The sequence below is a fragment of the Halyomorpha halys genome, unplaced genomic scaffold (genome assembly GCF_000696795.3).
Source record: "Halyomorpha halys isolate HHAL.00 unplaced genomic scaffold, Hhal_1.1 Scaffold239.1, whole genome shotgun sequence".
Taxonomy (NCBI): domain Eukaryota; kingdom Metazoa; phylum Arthropoda; class Insecta; order Hemiptera; family Pentatomidae; genus Halyomorpha; species Halyomorpha halys.
The window spans coordinates 616,536-635,720 of NW_027114928.1; the positions used below are offsets into that span (position 1 = coordinate 616,536).

A 19,185-nucleotide genomic window follows, 5' to 3' on the forward strand; every position below is an offset into this window, starting at 1 on the left:
GCCGAAGATCCTTATCTCTAGCAGTTGTTGAAAGATGAAACTCAACAAAGAATAGCTGCTGTGCCGCACTGTCATCTATTATATAACCTCGAATCTGTTCTTGGACGGTTACCAATAGGACATTGGCCTAGAAGTCCAGGGGTACGGAGTCAAGGGCTACCGTTGCTTGAAACCATAATGCTTTGGTCCGTATTTCTTCAGAGCATTATAACTACAGTGTAGAACTGTTACCAATCATACTAACAGTTTTTCATGTTTCATACCTTTTCACTAATGATGTATTTAGTAGTCGACTTTATTCACCTTTTAAGAAATTAAGGTAGAAGGAGGTTTAAAATAAAACATGCAGGATATTTCTAATGATTAATATTAACTTAAGTTTCGTCCGATTCCCATACTTTCACTGAGCCTACAAACAAGTGGAATGATCCTGTTATTTATCATTGTTTAACTCTGGTGATTTCAGTCAACATTTTGCTGATAAACAGCCATTCGTTATATACTTACGTTGTAGTTTACTAAATTCTATTCAGCAGTACATCGAACCTATCAGTTAGAAGTTTAATTTTGAAATTCTAACTCAAAAAAAAGATAAAGATTGAATCGTAGGAAAGTAGTCCAGGTGGGCGATCAATAAAGGTATCAAAATAAGGTAAACTATTTATTGTTAATCAACGTTTCGTCCCACTTTGGAGGGCTTCGTCAGAACTAAATGAAAAAACAAGGTACAAACATTTTAGAATTAACAAAACATTAAAATAAAAACATTTCAAAACAATTATTATGTTTACAAAGTATATGAAAAAGAATTAATAATAACAATATAAGGAAGTATACATGTTGGTGGACTAGAAACAAGTTACTATAAACGTTCTAAATACAGGTATAGACTAATAAATTGTAGGAGAATATTCATTAAAAATAGTTATAAATATGGTAAAGAGATATGTGTAAAGGGTAGAACAGATAGGTGAAGTAGATATGGTATAGGTGAGGTACTGTAATATATTAAAGGAAGATATTAAGAAAATTGATAAAAGTAAACAATAAACATAGGGGTACATAATCACCTGTCAGATTGAAACACTACAAACGACTGAGAAAAAAGGAGGAAGTCAGGTATAAAATGTCCCCATTTCCTAGGCTAACCCTTAGGAAGGGTAAGATTTTTTATAATATATAGACAGGGAAACTGACAGAGACATCTAATCTTATATTTAATATTACCAGCCGAAACTCTGAAGAAGACTTGCAAAGTGGCGCGAAACGTTGCTTAACAATAAATAGTTCTTTTACTATTTTGATACCTTTATTGATCGTCCAGACTATCTTTCTACAATCTACTTCATACGGTCAACTATATTCTTCCAAGATAAATACTGAAGTTAGTCTCAGAAAGCGTCCAGATAGTAAACAAGTTGCACAACTTGTCGACCGTTGCACCTTATTGACTTTGCACGGTAAACCACAGACATGCGATTTTTGCTCTCGTAACTATACCGTGGCTAAAGGAAAGTTGCTAGACGTTTCTGAGACCGAAATTACTCGTGTGGTCGTAGTAGTCTGGATGTAACAGAAATTAGACATTAGAACAGAATATCAAGAAACGCATTGGTTGCAAACAGCTTCTCTAGTTACGTTGTTAAGCGATTTTTTTTTATATATCAGGGATTATTGATTTATCTTATAGAATTTTAATCTTTCTCTGGTGTAATTTTTCGGGAATAAATAAAAAAAAACACTAAGAAATGATCAAACACATTTTCTTAGCGTTGTTATCTTTGCGAAAATGATAATATTTTATTCACTTTGTTAACTTCCCCAAGGTAGGTCATTAATTGGTAGTCATTGATCATGATGTATTCGAGGACAATTAGTTAGGATGCCTCGACAAAAGTTTTCTGTTAGTTCTTAAAATGGAAGCCAACTGAGGAAAACTTAATATGTAGTCGAAACAAAAAATATTTAGATGGCAAGGCTGTTCGCGCTGTGAGGCAAGTTGTATTTTCCTTACACAGAAGAGCAAGTCTAACAGGTTGTGTAATTTTTAATAATAATAATAAAAAAAACTTTACCCATCTTGTTTCCAAGGTAAACCGTTCACCTTTTTTTTCTGCCCCGTGTTTCAATTGTTTCAACATCTATTTCAAAGTGGCAGTGACCGAAGATAAAATATTAAAACTTGCAATAACTTTCAATTTGTGACTTTTATAATTATTTTAATGAACCTTGACACAGTAACTAAGAGTTCAACACTGACTGTCCCTCATCTCATTTCTGTTTCTTTAGCTGAACCGCTTAGTTCTCTTCTTAGCAAATTTCCCTTTTAAGACATAAAAAGAAAGGTATCAGAAACATAGAATTGTTAAATTCTATCGGTAAATTCTATGAATAAAGTATAACCTTTTAATTATATACATACATGTGTATATACATATATATATATATATATATATATATTATTGTATTATTGAAATACAATGAATCGTAGTCACTAATTGGAGATGAGAAAGTTACTCAATCATGAAAGTTTAATATTCACAATAGTAAGAAAGCACCCAGGCAAAGATATATTTTTTAAAATTTGTTTTGTGATTGGTATATTTATTAGTTTTTCTGTTATGCGATTGAAAAAATATGCTATGTAGTTTGAAGTGCATTTCCTAAATTGTTAATCATATTGCTTTTTTTTCTAATTGCTATGAGTCGGGAGCTTCAGATGTTCTAATGCTGGACAAGGGTTCAGCATTATATTTATTTATTTATATTTTATATTTTATATATCCATATATTTATGTATTTATATTACGCATTTTATGTATCTCTATCGGTTCCTGATGGGAATCGACTGAAAGGGTATGCAATATATTTAACTCAAAGACTAGATACCATAGACCCCCTCGCTATGGCATGCTAGATATGAATATTTTAAATTAATTATTGGAGTCTTTCTCCATCGGTTTCGCGTTTATCAATTTACTGTGCTGTTGTTATGAGGTGGCATGCTGGGATTCTTAATTATAAAGTCTTGGTTACATTGGATTATATTTACAATTATATATACATGAGCAAGAATACAATTATGAGAAAGCATGGTAGATCTATTTCCTTAAAGTTTAATTACAATATTATAAATTTTATATTTTATTACTACTATTGTTGGCGAGACAGTCACTGTCATGGGATTTGATTAAGGGGTCGTTTACAGAAGTCATAAGAGGATATTTTGTCAACATAATCACCATTTTTGTCTTTTTTCACTATGAGACCTTATTCATGTGACCATTTAAAAAAAATAATACCCTTGTTTGGTTATCTAGAGATATTTGATATTTTTTTTAGATAAATAACGTTTTCATTAAACTTCTGAAGGAATTTATAAGTAACATGAATACGAATTAATTTTAATTTCGAAACTTTTGCGAATTTCAATTCAGGACCTGCAATTATATATGGATTTCATTGACAGTAAATCCCTTTAGGTTATGATAAACTGCTCAACTATTTTAGAGTGGTTTCAAAATGTTCTTTACGTATGTGATATAAGCAGTTCCATATTTTCAACAGACACATGTAGAACAGGATTGATGAAAAATTATTTGTAAAATGGTTGTAATATTTTCTTTGAAAAACATTATTGGTGCTGATCTTTTTCTGATCAATTTTCTATTAGTTGAAATAAATAATACTAGAGATTAAAGAAATAAAAGAGCATTGAGCACATCTTTCTCCTTACAAAAAAAGGCACCTCCAGGTTCAACGATCATAGCAACGTATTAGAAAAGACGAACCATGCGCGCTGCTTATTTGCCCAGAACCAGTTACTGAAGCGTTCGAGGGGAACCAGGGCAGTAGTGGTCAGGGCAATCAATTATGTGCTGGTTAGGTAGCAAATGAAGGGGCGGGTACCCACCCGCAATTGGGTTTCCAGTCCCTGCCTGCCCCTGGGTATTTAAGAATTATTATTGGATCAACGGCGATACTGAAGCCAAATGAGAACAAATCGTTAGCTTTCGGTTTCATCATTCTTCGAGTATGCCAGGGTCTGGTATTTTTTTTTCTCCATCGTCGCTTAAAGCTACGTTATTATTCAACGCTGTTTCGTTTTTGTGAGCTGCCATCAGCTATTCTTTGAATTATTATTGTTGAAACTGGCGAAGATCCATCACTGAAACGGACGGCCCATTTTTTTTTTTTCATTTATGCCATTTTTCTTCCACCCGGGCTTATTTCGTTATAAAAATATAATTTGTTGACTTATAAAAACTAACTTCCTAATAGGTCTCGTAAATAAAAACAAATATGAATTTCGTCAAAATTTGATTTATCCTTAAATACACTGAGAAATTAGGCAAAATACGATTTTCGGTGATATGGCTTTGGTGTGGAAGTAAACAAACCATCCTTCCAACAACTAGTAATTTTTTGGAGGACCTGGTGGTTGAAAGAAACTATTTTCAGAGCATGGCGGAAACCATCATCGCATGTTTATAAAAAAATAAAAATGGTTTATTCGATTAGTCACTAATAATTCTCTCTCACCCTTTTTCAAACTCTATTTTTTACCGTTCAGTATGCGATGTATTAACAGCTCAACACAGTTTAGCAGCAGTTCACTATTTTTTCTAGTTCCTCCCTGGGGAGGAATGAAAACAGTAGTATTAGTGAAAACAGCATACATATATTAAGTATTTTGCAATCTGTAGAATATGTTTAAATGGAGTTGTTTCGTATTCCAAAACATTTGTTTTTCTAAGTAAATTAATACATGTAGGAATGGTGACGTTTTATAAGTGAGTATTCCAAAAATGTCCACTGCGTGTAAATATATAAATTTCTACTCGTGTTTTAGTTAAACTCTGATTTTTATTACTTTTACCACCTTCACAATATTTTATCTAAAAAATGTTTCCAAAAACAGTCCTATAGCTAAAAATCCATAGAATCCTATAGTAAAAAAAAAATGGAAAATATGATGAAATACAAATCAGAATTTTTTTTTTTTTTAATATTTATTTATTGCTATTTACAACTATACATTATAATACATTTACTAAATCTGATCTAAGTTGAATTGGAATGTTACAGGCGTGTAGAGAAGCTACACTCTAATGACATTTTACATTAGCTGGTCTCGTGGCCATCTTCTTTTCAGGCGCCTCGGAGGATTGTCAGGAATGGAAGAGGATGCAAGATTAGAAACTAGGGGGTTTGAGTGGTTAGAGAGTTTATAATGGAAGGAGTGATATTTGGTTCGGGCTAGATCGTTTACGTAGGGAACATTAAGGTCTTTATGTATGATTTTATTTGTGACAAAGTAAGGAGCATTGAGGATTTTACGAAGGATTTTGGATTGTAAGGATTGAATACGAGAGGAATTCGAAGGTTTAGTAAATCAAAATATAAGTTATACACTTAATGATGAATACTTACAGTTAAATAGCTAGATATAATTTTATCTATTTTGGTCCATAAAGATGGAAATTACAGTTGTGGATTCATGTAAAAAGTAGATAAAAGAATTAATAATAAACTTTTATTATTAATAACCCCCTTCTCCCTCAAAAAAAAATATCAGATCATAATTGGAATTGCTGGAAAAAAGCTGGGTCTTAATTTTAGGTAATCATCTTTTGTTTGTTTCAATAAAGATATGATTTATTTATCACTAGACATGATATACGTTTTGATCATAATCTATATTTAGTAGAATAAAATGTATGGTCATCTTTTATATATGCAGATGAAGTGATAAGACGGTAACTATGATAACATTCAGAGAACATTAAAAATAAAAACAAAACCAAAATTCGCTGTATAACGTTAATACTGGTTAATTTAGGTGATTTTTTTTTTCTTAGTCTTAATATATAACTTGATTATTTATGATATTGTCATAAATATACTCACTGTGCTTCAAAATTAGTTTTACTGGACTAACCTACACCAAAATTTAGGGCTCTATAGACCGCACCAAAGGGCTTATTAAATAAATTAGTCCCGGAGATATAAAATAAAACGTGTGAATTTTTTTCCCTATTTGAACATAGGAGCGTTGGAACTGGATAACATGCAGAGGAGTTATGAACAATAGTAATCAGTGTGAAAAATTTCCAATTTTTCATTTCTTTGAAAAATTATATTTAGGTATTTGAGGTGAAGCTAAAAGCTAAAAACGAATATCATTTGCTTTTTTATGAAAAAACATTTGTTGAACTACTTTACCCCGAACGAAATTAGGTTTTTATAATTTTTAGTAAACATAATATAGCTTAATGGAATCAGAAATATTTTTTTCTTATTTCTCGGAAACGTATGGTTCGATTTGTACACAATAACCTTGAGGAAAACGTTTAATCTTAAAAATAAACGCTTAAGTTTGTTCATAATTTTTTTTCTATTCGAGAATTTGGGGATTTAATTATATTTGAACCTTACCATGGTAAAAGGAAACATTTTCAAAAAAACAGCTTCGACCATTACCTTCTATATATATAGATAATTTGGATTAAATATTTATCTCTTTCTTTTTTTTTATTTTCATTGGAAACAATGACACGATAAACCAACCTTTATTATATCTATCGGAGCGACGACACCTCTGTATTTCCTCTTTAGTGCCCCTGAAGGCGTAGTTGGGATCCCGTAGAGGTAATATCCAGAGGGGTCTAATCCGATGTAGCCTCTTATTGAAATAGCAGCACTTCTGTTCAAGTAGTCTTCAGGGTCCAGTGAGGAGTCGCAACGGCCTTATCATTGCTGTCAAACCCATAATAGCTCATGTCTCTTTATTATTCACCCTGGTTATAGAGGTTGAATAATATTGTTCTCAAGAGGGGAACTTGGGTTACACAATCGAGGAAGAATAAAAATTTTCAAAGTGAGTTACAGAACCTGAAAAACAAACTCCATGTATCATGAGATCATAGCAATCAATGCACATTCACTTTTGAGTTTATGTTTACGTATAAGATCAGGCTTACATTATTTTTCGAACAAGTACAACTTGTCATCAGTATTGCTATAATTAAGTACCATGAATTGAGGTGAGTTTGTGCAATAAGGGGCTAGAATAATTCAACTCAGAATTTATTGAATAATTACTCTCCAGTGAACTCCAGCTTCTCATAAAAGCTATTAGTTTTTCCTTTTTTCTATTTTCAACGAAAATTCCTTATTAATTCTTAAAATTTTATTTAATTATTGGCCAACGTTTCCGACATTTAGTTACCGTTTTTCAATTTTAACCACTTGTTCCATGGGGCTCTATTTTACTAATGTTTTATCTTGTCTGCTCTTCTCGTTTTAAATTTAAAAAAAACAAAGGTATGATAAGATCATATGACAAAAATGAGAAAAAAACACCTTAAGGAATACTTCTTGAAAACCCTGGAATTTCGATATTATCTATATGTAGTTCATTTAAATGCTAAAGTATTCTTTATTGTTTTTTGTTTTTTTTAATATTTCAGGATGAGACCTGTCAGAAAGATTTTCAAATGTCAAGGTTAAACCAATAAAACCTTTTACGTTCAGGAAAATTTAACGAAGTTTGTCGACCCGGTTTTTACTTTTTTTAAAAATTGGCAAATATTTTTTCGATTAGAATAGCTACATTGGATGCGTATGTGGATTTAATAAACTAAATTCCATTGTTTTATATGCGAGTAATAGCAGAGGTACAATTGATGGTATAATCCCATACTTGCCGGATGAAGGTCACGAAATTTGACATCTGAATTCAACAAAACTTTCTTTGGACCAAATATTTTAAACAAGTTCTGTAATTTCGGAAACCTTGGGACGCTGTTCTTCTTTAAACGGTTCGCACTCGTAAACAGCTATAATCAGTTATATAAATTCTTACCTTCAGATTTCCTGACAGTTGATGAGTAATATTCCTTCTGGTAAATTACAAATATTTTCTGCTCTTACCCTTTCTCTTATTTTTTTATGTCTGAGATAAAAGACACAACGTCCATTTTTTTCCAATTTAGTTCACATTTTGAATTAATTGTGTTTTCTATAACCTCAAGGGGGAGGTGAGTTAGATCGATTAAAAAAAAAAAATGTACATTTTTGTTCTGGGAGAAACGTCTAATAAAAACTGCCCTCTAGTAAATATAACAATATGAAGCGTCCTAGGACTCCGAGGTACAGAAGGTTTCCTGCTTTACCAAGCGATATAGATAACAACGTCCTAAACCTATTGTGAGAAGAGTTACATGCTTTTTAAATCTCTAGTATACTTTTATTCGGAAGGGAACATCTTATCGAACTGCTTTCCTGTAAAATTGTGGCAAAGTGTGTTTTAACTAAAATTTTTTGTGAGTACTACAAAGCCGTTAGTGCCACTTTTGTGAATTGATTTTAATTTTTTCTAGGATTTTCTTCAGAACGGCACCAACGATTTTTATTAAACTCAATAAATTGATGTGCAACTAATTTCTACGAATTTAAAGATACAAATTAATTTTAAAGTATTTCAATTTTTATTATTTGAAATAACCAGAAACTATTATTAGCAATAATGAGCTATGAAATTATTACAAAATTTTAAAGAATTGGATAAATAATTATAGCAGAAAATAAACCCAGAAGTTCGAATTGTAGACCACCTGATCTCTTCCGATTGCTTTCATTTCTACACGACATCGTTATCTTATGTCAAGCACTTGTATTCTTGGCTGGGCCAAAAGTGATATTCTTTATTTTCACCTCTAGAAACCTTAAAATACGAAAATTTATGGCAGGTGAATGTTTTATGTTGCGCGCACTACAGTAGAATTTTCTCTATCTGGATAATCCTCGCAACATATTTGCTTGCTCCGTTGCTGGGGACCTCACTCCAGCTGAGACCTAGCGCATCGGGTACTAATGGTCCGAAGCTGTATTAGTAATATTGGCTAGGGCAAGGACTAAGTTATTAGAGGCAATATATCAGAGGCAGTGGCTGGAACTTGGAGAGATTATCCTAACGAAGAGGTGTGGCCCCTCCCTCGGGGCTCCAGAGGGGCTTTCATTAAGGCCTGTGTCTCCGCTTCTTCGGGATAAATTGTTATTTAGGGCTTCCTTCCTTCTCTCATATAATGACTTCTCAGCAAACTCAGGATATCCTCGCTTCATATCATTCATCAATACTACAATACATTATATATTATTGTTCAGAATGTTTTTGGTTTATATACAAAGGCGGTACAAGAAGTGTAAGTCATAATTTCAAAATGTTCTTCTTCCTGTGACCACTTAACTTTTTTAGGCCATTCGCTGACTTAAACTGCATTTCCCACCCTTCCAGGATATAATATAAATATCAAACTTTTACATATTGTTATTCACTTAATATATATTTAATAATATTGTTACGAATTACTATAATATTAGTCTGTCCCATATTTTAATAGATTTTACTTGAACTTTCCATAGAGAAAACTAAATTTAACTAAAGAAAGATCTCTAAAAGTTAAAAATAATCTTTAGTGGAGCTATATCTAAAAATTAAATTAATTCCCATAAAATGGGGTTTGATATATTTTTTTCATTTCCCTGGAGTTATCTAAAGTTTGCAAAACTTTACGTGTGCACAATGCAATTTTTTTTTCGTCACATTTATTTATTTTTAACTTAAGTTAAATTTTCTGAAAATTACATCCTTAAAAAATATCGTGCTATTAGTTTAAGAAAGAATAAATAATAAAATGGTGATACAAAGAAAACTTCTAATATTTAGTGAGTGCTCAATCTTATTAAAGCTACCTTGATATCTTTAAGTATTAATTTGCTAAAATTTCTTATTATCTATTTAAATTCAATAGTTCCCGAGACAAGATTGTCAAAAAACATTTTTTTTTTTTGCAATATAAGGAAAAATCAGCATTTTGTGAATTCGTCATAAACTCCATAAAGTTTCGGAATTATTTGCAAAACTAACCTTACAGATGTCTATTAGAACTCAAATTGAAACTAAATGTTCTATGAAGTATTTAAATGATGATCTTCGTAGAAGAAACAGTTTATGTGATATTTGCTAAAATTAAATTTTGTTTAGAGAAGAATTGAACTTAAAAAGGTCCATCAGGGTTCAAAACTTAAAACATTTATGTTACATTAATTTAATTTTTTTTTGCTTGTGGTGGATAACTATTAGAATGTTTAATGTTGAATGAAAATGTATCCAAAAGTCTCTGCTTTTCTGTTTTTCCATCTTTTATTCTTAATTTTAAAAATCTATGACACAATAGTTTTCAGCCTGGAATATTCTGTAAATCTACGGGTTATCCATTTTTAAATTTTTTTTTCTAGTCTTTTAGTATGTTAATAAGGTACTAATAATGAATGATAAAAAAAAAAATCAAAGCTTATCTTAGTGAGAATATGTTCAATCCTGAGAAACCTAATCATACCAAGTTTATTTATTTATATATATACAAATAAATAAACGTATTTTATTTATTTATATATATATAAGTTACGGCCTGAGGACGATAACACCTGACAGGCTGTATCAGATGATCGAACATATGTATATATAGTGGTGCTGAACTCAATAAAAGCCATTTTGTACTCGCTTCGGTCGTACATATACTAAAAAATAAAAGCCATTCTATTTCTGGAACCTGTTAGTCATTTCATACCCTTTTCACTGTTTTCCCTGGAGGATACTTAAGTTGTAAAAAGTTTGTATTATATATTTTTACTTCTGGTTACTTATATATAAAATGCATAGGGCATCCTCTTGTATATCTGCTTTGCTTGAATAGTGCCACGTATGACAAAAAAAAAGTTTAGATTTTATTTAGATGTATACGTATTTCAAAGATAGGACCGTTGGCTGCGATGACTTTCTTTACAAAAGTCCTGCTTTACAGACTTTCCTGAAACTGTTAGAATTGCTACAGATTGACTCAAAATCCCTTTCCATTGGAAATCCCGTGATTAGGTGCGCTGTGGAAGAACTGGAGAATTAACAACCTCAAAAAAACTGATCACATGCCAGACTTGTGGCCCAGGGTAAACTAAATCAAAGTATCCCAGTTTTCAACGGAAATATACGTCTTCTCAATCCAAATAAACAAGTCTTACCAACTGTTATGGGCTTGTGGGGGAGATAGGTAGGAAAAGGGAGTATGTTAACAACAGCTCAGATACGAAAAGTTTTATTAAACTGATTTTTTTATTTTGGGCAGATACATGTCTTAGATGTAACAAAAAATCAATTTGGAGTAAGAACCACTTGATATAATCGATTTTACACTTCTTTACTAATTTATTCTACAGAAGATGGATTTAACTATTTTGTTTAAACTGGTCATATTATTGTACAATTAGGCAATATTTAATATAATTTAGATCTTATCTTGATTGCAATGGGCTGACGGGACTTAAATGTAGAATTTTTAAAAAATACTTTTAATTGTGTTTATGTAACGCTAACAAGGAATATTCCAATCTTCGCGAATCAAGTCAGCAGCTTTCTCGCCAATCACATAGGCAGGTGCTTGGGTATGGCCCCCGGTAATTGTTGGCATGATACTTGCATCAGCTACGCGCAGGTTGGTCACCCCGAACACCCTCAGCCTCGAGTCCACGACGGTACCCATCTTACAGGTGCCGCACTGGTGATGCCACTGGCAGGTCATTGTTCGGATTGCGCATTCCCAGTATCTGTCGGAACCGAACCGAAGGTGTTTACACTGAGGGAAGGGCTTGTCAATCAAGCGGGTACCATATGCTTGGAATGCCGGCGACTTTGCTAATTCGACGGCTATCTTCAGCCCCTCAACCAGAATTTCAAGATCTTTTCGGACCTGGAGGAAGTTGTTGTATATTCGTACCTTGCTTTGAGGGTTCTTGTCCCTCAGCTGCACAATACCTCTGCTTTCTGGGTAGAGGACCATTGGCCATATTCCGATTGCGTACTTTCCAAAGTATGGTTGGTAAACTTCGTTCATTTTTTCGTCCAAACCATACACGTCGAGCAGTGTACCTCCGTCGTTGAAACCCGTAGCAATAAAGAGTAATTCTAAATCTGGATGATCCCCAGCATAATTAGAGCACTTGGTCTTAACATATGCTATTCCTTCACAGCCTAAACTCGTCAACGGGCCATCTTTAAGTCCTTCGTACTCGACCCCACCCTGCAGAAACGTTTCTAAGACATTTACTGGATTGATACTGACCGGCTCTTCGATGGTAAATGTCAATCCGTGCATCCCGATATGTTCCTGAAGATTTTCGCCAACTGGTAGGTCTACTAGTACCGGAATTCCCATCTCAGTAAGATGGTCAGCTGGTCCTACTCCAGATAACATTAATAGCTGTGGGGAATTGAAGGCTCCCGCTGCAACGATAACCTCTTTTCTGGCATAAACAGTTTCAATTATTCCATTTTTTAAGTATTGGATTCCTATAGCTCTGCGAGACGACGGTTCAATTATGATCCTAGTCACCCTAGAATTGAGACTGACGTGCAAGTTCTCCCTATCAAGAATGGGTATGATGAAAGCAGTAGCAGCGCTCACTCTTTGCCCGTCGTTGACAGTTGCCTGAATCCGAGCGTATCCGATGTGGCTGTTAGGATCATTATAGTCTACAACTCTAAATCCCTTAGATTTACCAGTATCCAAGAATGCTTGTAACATTGGAGTGACAAAAGGGGTGTATCCAACCGGAAGCTCACCTCTTTTCCCCCGATATCGTGAGTTCCGATACTGTCTAATTAAAACCTTTTCAGTTCTTTTAAAAAGAGGCAGTAGTTCATTGTAGCTCCATCCTGAAAATAATGAAAGCATCAAGTAAAATAATAATTCGTATTTTCAATATAAATTCTTATCAGTGATATATTTAATTCAATAGATGTTTTAATAAATATTACTTGCCAGGGTTCCCTTGTGCTGCCCAACTATTGAAATCGCGGAAGTTGCCGCGTGTCCAGATCATTGCGTTTATAATAGTGCCACCTCCCGTACCTTTTCCGGCCGGCCATGGGCACAACCCATCTTTCATTCCTGAAAAGTTATTTTAATAAGGAACTAAATATAATTTTTTCATCTGTTTTCTGGTTAGTGCTTAAAGCAAGGATATTATACAATATTTTATCGTACTACTTACAATAATAAGCCTAATATCACTCACCCCAGCATGCCCCCGGATTCTTTTCAGCGGTGAAGTTCCAATTGAATTCTTTGGAAAAGACCAGGTAAGGATTAACTAGAGGAATGTCAGTGATGTTTCCGTCCGCAGTGCCCGCTTCGACGAGGAGGACATGCTGCTCGGGGTCTTCGGTCAGGCGGTTGGCGATGACGCAACCAGAAGGAGAGGCTCCCACAACGATGAAGTCGTAATAGTTCTTTGTAGGCACTTTTGGTTCATACTTCAGAAATCGCGTTTGAGTTGCCAGCAATGCATTCAACACTACCTGAAAACATTAAGGGATAACGATATAAAAGCATTGAATTTTTGTTTTCTGGAAATAAATTATGTTGTGTAAGCTCATCTAAAGTTTAGAGTAAAGGTTATTGTACCTATTGACGTAAATTCCCCTGACTTATAGTACCAGGCGCGAAAGAAGCTCTAGGATCTCGCAATACTCTACCACGTGGAATGGGTCCTCAGGTCAAATATAAATAAGTATGGAGTGATCTTGTGTTTTGATTTTATTATCATTCCGATAGTTTAGTTTACTTTATTACAAAAGAACATTATATTTTATGCTTATTAATATATCCTTATTTTTTTATTTTATTCATTAAAAAAATTACATCCAATATGGTCTGAACAGATAACAACATGTATAGGTCGGTGCCAAAATAGCACATAAAAATGATGGACATAAGTGAAATTTAAATATTACTGTTTTGTCTATTAGGGCGTTGTGGAGGCTATACAATAGTTAAGCTAGATAAGCTCTATATTAATTGATCTCAAGTGATACAGCTAATAATTTAATTAATTAATAAAATGGAAACTAAAATAATAATTATTAAGAAATAAATTAAATTAAATTAAAAATTGCAATATTAATAAAAATAACTGAAAAGATTTTGAAGTGAATGATATAGCTGCAACTAATTCTAACTGTAATATAAAATTATATGGAGTTAAGAAAAAATACAGGCAGATATGGTCATTTGGTGAATCAAAATTAATTATTAGGAATTATAGAAGTAAGAAAGTACCCATTTCTTTTTTAGATTTTTGTGGTTGAATTATTTATTAGTTTATCTGGTAAGTTATTGAACAGATATGGTACAATATACTCGTAGACATGAAGAGAATTACATGAAGTTGGATAAGTTGATTTAAAAACATTGTATAGCGTTTGTGTTTTTATTATTTGTAAGTTGATATTCTTTACATATATCAAGTAACATATAGCAAGTTGAATAATATTAATTTTGGAGGGAGGAGTGTATCCTAAGCTAGTTTCTTAAATTTTATTTTTTTAATTAAACATTGCGATTGTAGAAACTAGTACAAAACATAATTTCAATGTTAATAAAACCTGATAAAATTATATTAAACTAATAATAAATAATTATTTTTTTCTAAATAAAAATAATATTGTTTTTAAAAGTTTCAATTATAATTATACATTATTAATGTTTTGGTGTACACGACACTTTGTAATGCACATTATTTGATTTAATATCATTTAAAAGACTGATGGAATATATGTCTTCCTGTAGGAAAACCAAAAAGGAAAAATAATTGCATATCTAAATTAAATTAAACAATGATAGTTGCTACGCTTCTGTGAATCCGCTTTTCTAAGGCGGGTAGGGATTATAACCTATTATTCTTTTTAAAGTTTATAGTATATGAAGTATTTCTATCGATTCACGAAGGGAACTGATCGATTTGAAAATGCATTCTTCATGCATTTTAATTTAGATCTTCCTGTTATGTTATAGTGTGTGGACGTATTTATATTTAACACTAGAAATCATTTCCAGAGGTGTCATGTTCAGCAATTTACTAGATGTTGGCATGCAGGTTAGTCTATCTAATAACATCTAGATTTTAAAATGAGTCTAAATTTACTATGAAGACTTTGCATGTATTAATAATTTACCAAAGAAACGTATAAGGAAAATTCTAGTTTAATTACTGTAATTATATTCAAAACTGCGGGTGTGAAATTGATGTTACTGAATCAGGAATGAATATTTTATGGTAAACTGGTGTAGGTGTAAATCCAGTGTATGCGAAAAATGCAAGATACTTTCCTCGCAACTTCTAGTATAACTCCTTAACGAATAAAACGGATTGAAAATTGCAGCGAATAAAAACCAGAAGAAAATAAAAGTGATCAGGTTTTTTATTAGTATTTCCGTTTAACTCGCTCATTTTCAATTCGTTTTCGCAGGTTTACAAAATCAAAACTCTTTGTTACAGTTATCCAATTATACAGTTATATATATTTTAAAGGAAGATTGGGAACCAGGTGATTCGAAAATTTTCCAAACATGTGGGTAATAAAAGATCAGTTGTACATGGGCGTACGCAGAGGGAAGCAGAAGCCGGCGACTGCCCCCCCCCCTCTTTCCCTCCCACTTATAAGTGAAACAGTCAGTAATTTTATTTTTAAAAAAATTCCAATCAAATACTAATTGTAAAAGCTAATTAATTAAGTACTGCGACCATTACTTATTTTCTTAAAATTTTGGTTTCATTCACTTTTTCCATGCTGAAAAATCACAACCTGATTGACTATTACTTGCCCCTCCTCCCAGTTTTGATCCTGGGTACGCCCTCCTGGTGCTACAAATTTAGTTAGGATCGACTAAGAACTGCGGGTAAGTGGGTAATGAGAAATTAAACTAATGAAACTTTAGACTCCACTTACCCAAATTTACTTAGCTAGTTTATATGTCGCTAATTCGAAATTACATTTTAAGTACCATTTGAATATTGTGAGCTAAGAATTATTTGCGTTGGTTTTTTTTATCTATTTATTTGGTAGCCTATTCGAATTATATATTCTCTGCTAGGAAGGTCTAACTGAAACTCTCCCTCTCAGCCAACATATTTTTATCTACCTGCCTTCTCACCCTAACTCCCTCTGTCATCGACCATCGAATGCTATTGTTGCTAGTTTCATACAAGGGTTAATGGTATATGTTTTATTTATTTATCACTTTATTTTTTATGCCTGTTAGATAATACGGGTGATTGAAGCAGTGGATTAAAACCCAAAAATTATTTACATACCTTCTATAGTTGTGCTTACAGCTTGATCTTCTTCAAATTATCCTCTTCTGTCCTGTCTGGAGGCCTCGCTGGTGCAGCTTCTTGTTTCCTACCCAAGAAGTGAGTAGACCAACACATTTCTTCCATCCGTACCCAAAGGCCTTGTAGTACATGTAGTCTTCTTCATCATCAGCTGAAAGAGATCGCTCTCCGTCAGAACGTAGAGCCCTTTCTTCCTCATCATCATGGCTCTCAGTGCCTCATAGGTGGCACAAGAGAGTACGAGGTGCTCGGCGGTCTCCAGAACCCGACAACTTGGGCATAATGGATCGATGTTTATGCTATGTGTGGTAAGCATAGCTCGGAAACCCCCATGCCCCGTGAGGAGCTGTACCCAGTAGTTGATTCAAGGCGTGAAGTGATGGTAGTAATGTATTTCCTAGGGGTAGACCCTTTTGCGCTACTCACCAACCCCGCTTCCACTCCTCCAATGGTTCTTCTCGAAGGATCCTCTTCCGTCTGTTTAGGTCTTCGCCTATGCTTCTCTTTTCACCGTATGTCGATAGACATCTTCCTACAGGAGGCTATCAATAGGTACACCCCCTGCTAGCACCTGTTCCGCCACGTGAAACAATGTTCTGTAGCATAGACTCGCAGCAGAGACAAATTGTTCTTCTGTCTGTACTGGCCTCTGACTCAACACAGGGAACACATATCTGCAGATGCCCACAACCACTCCTTTTTTAATGGTCCTTTTTTAAAGGCCTTTGTAATTTGTACTTTTTCTTACAAATATGGCATAAATAACCTCAAGTTTATTTCTTTAGATATTTCCTCTCATGCTAAACATCACCCTCGCTGAGAACGTCCGATTTCTTCCGACCGCATTTATTTGTAAACGGCATCGTTATATTTTGTTAAACTGTTGTAGTCTTGGCAGGGACAAAGTTGATATTCGTTATTTTTACATCCAGATACCCCCAAAATACGGTTTCTTGTATGATGTGCGCATCAGATTTTTTGTGCAAAATTTATTGCAATTTTTTTATTTATTATTACTTTTTTTAGTTTCTGGAGTAGCGTATCTTATTCATTTATTGTTATATATTATTAATTTATGTTTTAATAATGTATATAAACATTTCTCAATCATAATCATCAATTCCAACTAACTGACCTTAAAAACTAATTTACTTGCTTTGACTTTTGCCCCGCTGATTGACAGCCCAATGAGTGCCGGTAAGTACTGGTAAAGCATTGTCAGTTGTCCTGGATCACATCCAAGTTTAGCTGGAGTTGCGTGGTGAAGATATAAACAAGTAGCTTTCTAGTCTTTATCGTCTGCTTAGGCAACGCTGGCAACTTGCAGCCTTACTAATTACTTCGTTTATGACTATTTTCGGAAGGGATGGATTGATAGGAATAACTTCTGATTCCTTGGAACCCTTCCAAGGAGGACGCATCAACACCTCCTGCGATACCGAACTGAATTTATATCGTCTGCTTGTGGCTAAAGCACTTTTAGGTCATACTGCTGATGATAGATTGCTGAATTAAATTTGATTTCTTTTTTTGAATAGTAATACTGTTGGACATGGGCGTAGGCAGGATTTCTCGAAGGGGGAGCTGACCTCAGCACATTACATAAAAAACAACATATATATGTATATATATATCCTATTCTGAAACTTTGGGTTAAATGAAAGAGATGTAATTCCGCATTCCAAGAAATACCCTCACAATTTTTTTTTATTTCATAAAATTCAATCATTACTTTTTCAATTTTTATTACCTGTAATCACAATAATTTATTAATAATGAAATTTGAAAATCGAGCATAAACTTAATTATTGTACATAAATACATACAATAAACATAAAAATTTAAGAAGTTTGCTATGACAGCATCAGCCTTCTTGGATTTCCTGGAAAAATATTAACCACATATTCTAGGATGGTTGCCTTTTTTGATTTAACTAAATCAATCTATCTAATAAGATTACTATTTTCTTTATTTTTTTCCTTTGGGTCCCAAAAACCTTGGGGGTGCCGTGGTTCCCCCCTCCTCCTACTTGTCTAGGTTCCAGGTTGTAAGTTCAATAGGAAGTAATAATAGAGGAGATACTCCTAATATATATGGTATATCTCAAAACTACTACTTGCGTTGTTGTAGTGTACTTTTTCTTAGCCACCTCCTCTTTTCTTCTTATCGAAAGACATGAATGTTGAAGCAAAAAAAAAAAATGACTGCCGGAATCCTTTCATCCTTTCACTAAGAACTTGAAAATTTCGCAATCAAATACTTATAAGGAATCCTGTATGCCGTTTACACTAATCGAAGGATATGCTGTGTTAATGCATTCCTGCATTCATTAACGGGTTGTAAGCGTTATTTGCTCATTATCTTTTGTAATACAGCAATTTCCGGGTTTGAAGAAAAAGTATAATGATAACATTATACAAGGAAAACCAATAGTAACATGGCAGCAGTGATGTAAATAAAAAAGCAATATTCCTGAAATAACGCTTTCGTGGGACAGAATTGCGTGACAGCTTATTTTTTTCTTTGGTCTTTACTTTTCTGGTGATAATTTAATGAACTAAAGGTCAAATATACCTGTATATATTGATGGTTAATAAAATTATTTAGTTGAATATTGAATATGATGCTCCTCTACACCCAATTGCTACTAAGTCAGTTTTAACGCAATCTACCCCTCGGACATTTACCCATCGGTTTAGTGGTTATTAACAGTTTAGAGATCCGTTCGTACTAAGCCCAACTTTATCAACAACTTTATTTTATACGGCGCAATACCATAACTTGAATTATATTTGCCGGATGTGGGTCTCTTAGTTGAGTGTTGTGTAGCCTTCTGGATTCTCACGTTAATTCATCCTTTTTCGGTCTTAACATCTTACGTAATACTTTATTTTCGAAAACCTTAAGGCATTGTTCATCCTTTAGTATAAGAGGCTACGTCTCTTTATATAT

The 19,185-nt window shown here is 33.4% G+C and overlaps 1 protein-coding gene across 1 annotated transcript in view; it reads right to left on the reverse strand.

Moving 5' to 3' along the window:
• Positions 1 to 11,097: 11,097 nt before the first annotated feature.
• The window catches only part of LOC106680022 (glucose dehydrogenase [FAD, quinone]), a 17,264-nt gene continuing 9,176 nt past the window's right edge, over positions 11,098 to 19,185 (reverse strand). The window contains exons 3-5 of the mRNA XM_014419478.2: positions 13,135 to 13,417; positions 12,879 to 13,007; positions 11,098 to 12,772 (exon numbers count right to left, since the gene is read on the reverse strand). Of these exons, the coding sequence (XP_014274964.1) occupies positions 11,430 to 12,772; positions 12,879 to 13,007; positions 13,135 to 13,417 (1,755 nt within the window). The 3' untranslated portion in view covers positions 11,098 to 11,429. The remainder of the gene's footprint in view (positions 12,773 to 12,878; positions 13,008 to 13,134; positions 13,418 to 19,185) is intronic.